This window comes from Herpailurus yagouaroundi, unplaced genomic scaffold (assembly GCF_014898765.1).
Source record: "Herpailurus yagouaroundi ecotype Mexico unplaced genomic scaffold, PumYag 100, whole genome shotgun sequence".
Lineage (NCBI taxonomy): Eukaryota > Metazoa > Chordata > Mammalia > Carnivora > Felidae > Herpailurus > Herpailurus yagouaroundi.
The window spans coordinates 7,431,413-7,436,598 of record NW_024412391.1 but is presented as its reverse complement, the minus strand read 5'-3'; the positions used below and the strand labels follow the sequence as shown (position 1 = coordinate 7,436,598).

Genomic DNA, 5,186 nt, shown 5'->3' with positions numbered 1-5,186 from the left:
TCACCTGGGGGGGCGCCTGGGTGGCGCAGTCGGTTAAGCGTCCGACTTCAGCCAGGTCACGATCTCGCGGTCCGTGAGTTCGAGCCCCGCGTCGGGCTCTGGGCTGACAGCTCAGAGCCTGGAGCCTGTTTCCGATTCTGTGTCTCCCTCTCTCTCTGCCCCTCCCCCGTTCATGCTCTGTCTCTCTCTGTCCCAAAAATAAATAAATGTTGAAAAAAAAAAAATTAAAGATCACCTGGGGTACCTATGGAGGCCATCTGGCTCTGTGGAGAAAGAAGGGTCCATGCCTAGACACAGGAGACTGGGCATGACACAACCTGGGTCACTCATGAGTGCCTGTGAGACATTCCATGGGCCCTCAGGAAGCAAAAAAGAAGGGGCTGGGGTTCCAGAGATCATAAAGGAAGCTGAGTCAACTTTGCCTACAGCCAAAGAAGCAACTGCCTGCAAGGTGTATTTGAGTGTTATAAGGAAAGTCATTGAGCCTCAAAATATTTCCCCTATTATCCTGTCAGAGTTGCTGAATTCAACCCGTACAGATTCATTCCTTTTGATTAAGACTTTATGGATGTTCCATTGCAAACTGATTTTCCCAGCTTCTTTCCAATCCAGAAGACATTGGTTAGAAAACAAACACACTTGAAGTGTCTGCTTGAGGCAAGTAGAAAGTACCCAGAACTCAGAAGCTCAGCACTCAAGAAAAGTAGACTTATGTGAGTTCCAAGCAAAGAGAGAAAGTTACCAAATGTTCTCAGTTTGGGCTAAGGTGAAGCATGCATACAGCTGGATTAGACAAATCTAACTGCAGAAGCCTTGTGATTCTGCTTTTAGAGTTTCTCTTTTTCATTTTTATTTATTTTTTAATATTTTAAATGTTTATCTATTTTGACAGAAAGAGATAGCAGGTGAAGGGCACACAGAGAGAGAGAGACAGAGACAGAGAGAGACAGAGACAGAGACAGAATCCCAAGCAGGCTCTGCACTGCCACGAGGAGCTCAAACTCACAAACCTCACAAATCGTGAGATCATGAACTGAGTTTAAATTAAGAATCGGATGCTTAGGGGTGCCTGGGTGGCTCAGTCGGTTAAGTGGCCGACTTCGGCTCAGGTCATGATCTCGCGGTCCGTGAGTTCGAGCCCCGCGTTGGGCTCTGTGCTGACAGCTCAGAGCCTGGAGCCTGTTTTGGATTCTGTGTCTCCCTCTCTCTGACCCTCCCCGGTTCATGCTCTGTCTCTCTCTGTCTCAAAAATAAATAAACGTTAAAAAAAAAAATTAAAAAAAAAGAATTGGATGCTTAACCGACTGAGCCACCCAGGTGCCCCAAGAATTTCTATTTTTGTAAAAAAATACTTCATATACACACAAATGTGTCTGCCACCAGCCTTTGTATCTAGCTCTGTTCAAGCTGGCTTTAAATTCTGATGTTGAACGCACATTAGCTATTTGATTTTTATTATGAGTAACGGGCTTCCTAACTAAATTTTATGGGGTCCTTGTTTTTGGAATCTGAGGTTTCTGTCCCCTGCTGTAAGGAACCCTTTATGTGATTGTTAAAGCAGCCACTCTCACCCTTGGCTGTACCTTAAAACCACCTGTGACTTTCAAAAATACCGATGCCCAGGGCCCATTCTCAGAGATTTTTATTTACTCTCTCTAGCATGGGGCCCAGGCATCTGTTCTTAAAAAATGCTCCCCTAAGACATTTAAATGTGTGTGTGTGTAGTTTTATTTTTTTTTTAATGTTTATTTATTTTTGAGACAGAGACAGAGAGAGTGCAAGCAGGGGAGGGGCAGAGAGAGAGTGAGACACAGAATCTGAAGCAGGGTCCAGGCTCTAAGCTGTCAGCACAGAACCCAACCCAGGGCTTGAACTCAAAAATCCTGAGATCATGACCTGAAATGCTTAACCGACTAAGCCACCCAGGCGCCCCACCCCACCCCCCTTTTAATGTTTGTTTATTTTTGAGAGACAGAGACAGAGACAGAGAGAGCACAAGCAAGGGAGGGGCAGAGAGAGAGAGGGAGACACAGAATCTGAAGCAGGCTCCAGGTTCTGAGCTGTCAGCACAGAGCCCAACACAGGGCTGGAACCCATGAACTGTGAGATCATGACCTGAGCTGAAGTCAGACACTTAACTGGCTGAGCCACCCAGGCGCCCCTAAATGTGTGTTTTAACAGGCCACTCCCAGTTACAAATATTAAGAAAGTGATGGGGGAGGGGGGCTGGAGGAGTAGAGTCTCACACCTATTCAATGCTAATTTAAGACATCTAAAATTAGCAAGAAATGGTTTCAACAGCAGCAATGCATGGACATAGATTCCCCAGGTTCCGTCCCTTGTTCAGAAAGCAAAGGGAAGGACCCAGCCAAGGGATCTGTGGCGGAGTCAGCAGAACCTCTCAACTCTGGGTCTCGTTCCCTGTCCTGTGACATTCCTGGTATTGCAGCAAACAAGATTCCCACCCCCTCCGGCCTCACTCAGGGTGAATCTCTGGTCTCCCGAGTCCCACCCTTTCCCTGCTGTGGAGAAGCAGGCTTAACAGCAGGTCTGAGGGCATCTGGTGGGGACGGGGCGTCGGGGGTGAGACGTGGACTTGCCCATCTGACCGCAGTCCTCGAATGCTGCCCCCACTGCCTGCTTCCCTTTTGGTCAGGGTTTCTGGATGCACACTGCGTACCAGACCCTTCAGCAGACCAGAGTCTCAGTCTACCAGCCGGGGGACCGTTCTACGACTTGCCTGCTTCCCTTTCACGGTGGGCACCCGGGGTGCTTTGCTCTCTACATTCATCAAAGCTGGTGTCACCTCCTCCACTTGAGACCATGGGCTCTTGAGACCATGGGCATAGATTTCCCCTGGCCCCAACTGCCCGCAAGTCTGAGCTGACGCTCAGCAGCCCGCAGAAATGCAGTGTGCTCCCAAGTCAAAACAGGAAGATGGTATAAGGAGCCAGTCACGTGGAATTTTATCTTCCCATCTCTTGTAACACCGACAACGAACATTTTTTTTTTCCCTCTGTCACTCTTTGGTCTTTACACAAGGTTCCTCACGACAAATTCCCTATTGAGTTCATTCCAGGAAAAATTGTGTTCTGAAAATTAATTTGTAAGCTTTCTGTTGTCCAAACTCCAAAACTGTGCAATCCAGTGTATTTTTGTTTGTCTCTAAGCTGCCAGGAAATTTAGAGCCAAATTCGTTGTCCAAGTGTTGTAATCTGCTAAACTCGGGCCATTCAAAATATCCATTCCTTTTGCTTTGCTTTGTTTTCTCCTGAGCTTTTCGGCACTTGGTTTTGGTCTAAGTTACCTCACCTGTGCCCGTCGCCAGGGTCCTACCTCTTAATCTCTTGGATCCGTCCGTCCCGCCTCAGCATTGCCATCATCTGCGCGTCAGTAATGCTGGCCCGGGCACTGCAAAGCCGCGGTCACATTCTCCTCCAGACCTCCGCCCAACAACCACAGCGAGCTTTCTAGGACATCATCTGAGCCCAGCTTCGGTGAGATCCTCCTTCCCTCTGGGGGCACACTGGGAATTCTCCCCACACTTACCCTCCCGCCCTCTCCCTCCCCCTGTCTTGGTGACTTTGTGCTTTCCGTTCCCTCAGCTGGAAACCGCCTTCCCTGCTTTGTTTTCTTGGTGAAGAGGTTTTCCGCGCTCAGTCCCAGCATTACCTACTCTGTGGGCCTCCCCTTGGGCTGAGTGGCCCAGCTCTGGGTTCCCCTAGCACGTAGCACCCACAGCCAGGCCAGCCCAGGACTGGTTTTAATTTTTTTTTTTTTTTTTTTTTTTTGGTAAGATTTTGTTCTTAAGTAATCTCTACATCCAACGTGGGGCTCGAAATCACAACCCTGAGATCAAGAGTCCCGTGCTCTACAGACTGAGCCAGCCAGGCACCCCTGGTTTTAATTCTTCTGACTCTCCAGCTGGGATGGTGAGTTCTGGAAGGAAGAGAGAGCTCTTATTCATACTGGGTTTGTTCCTAACGCCTAGCACAGTGCTGTTAAGTGAACGATTACACAACACAGGGAGGCTTCAAATCTTCCCAATAAAAGCACTGGAAGCCATCCTCTTCCACCAGCCTTTCCACTCACTACCCTTCCTCAAAAACAGTCGCTGTTTGCTCTTAACTTCTCACAGACTTTTGCTCCATCTAAGCAGCCCAGCCAAAGGCTTTCAACTCCACCACGCTGGTGTGTTCAATACTTGACAGTGCAAGCAGAGAGGAGTTAGTTCTTTTATGCCGTAACCACCAAGGGCGTAGAGTTTGATAACAAAATTTCGGTGGAGTGCCGACTATAAGACGACCAATCTGGGGCCATTGCTATCTGAGTGGCTGGAGGCATTAGAGAAGTCGGTCCCTGAAGCCCATCTCCACACCAGCTAGAATTCCCCCTGCTCCTTCTCCAGTACCGGCCGCTTAGAGCACAAGTCACTGTACTTCTCCTTGCCCAGCCCGGCCGGAGTGCACTGCCCAGCTTCCCCACCGGGTCCCCTGGAAAGGACCCCACCGCTGAAGTCTGGCCGTCCTCAAGGGTTTGAATCCAGCTCTGTGACTCTCCTAAATATCACCGTACCCCGTGTTGTTAAGAGACACCCCACTCCCCGGGCTCCATCTGCTCCCAAATCCCTCCTTAGTGGAAAAGTGGGAGAAATAAGAGCATTTAATCATCTTGACCATCCTGCTTTCCCAAGACTGCAAATTCTGACCCAGTTGGGGGGGGGGGGGTTGTCTCTGGCTGCTCAGCCCCACTGGATTCTTTCTCTACACACCCTCTCTCTCTTTCTCACTCACGCCCCCTGGGACACAGCCCGGCGGACCCAGGCTCTGCCCAGTTTCTGCAGGTTTCCGAAGCGCGGGACGACGGCTTCCCCACTCGGCCCTGAAAGTCACGCCGAGCCCCCAAAGGCCGTCCGGCCAGCACTTTGCTCAAGTCCCTCAGGTCGGGCTGAAGAGCCTCAGTCCCCACGTCCGCACACGGGAAACCCGGTTTTCAGTCTGCAAAGAGCCGCTTCCGAGCCCCGGGCTGGGGCAGCTCCCGCCGTCCCCTCCCTTCCCCCCAGGACCCCCTCACCCCCCCGCCCCCCGCCGGCGCGTCCCCTCCGCGGCGCCCCCCGCCCGCCCCGCGCGTCCCCTCCTCGGTCCCCCGGCCCGGCCCTACCTCCTGGCGGGCCGCGGCTCCGCGGG

General features: G+C 51.1%; 1 protein-coding gene across 1 annotated transcript in view; it reads right to left on the bottom strand.

Moving 5' to 3' along the window:
- DENND2A (DENN domain containing 2A) overlaps positions 1-3,504 on the bottom strand; it is a 103,836-nt gene extending 100,332 nt beyond the window's left edge. Inside the window, exon 1 of the mRNA XM_040471792.1 lies at positions 3,337-3,504. Within this exon, the coding sequence (XP_040327726.1) occupies positions 3,337-3,383 (47 nt within the window). The 5' untranslated portion in view covers positions 3,384-3,504. The remainder of the gene's footprint in view (positions 1-3,336) is intronic.
- Positions 3,505-5,186: the final 1,682 nt, after the last annotated feature.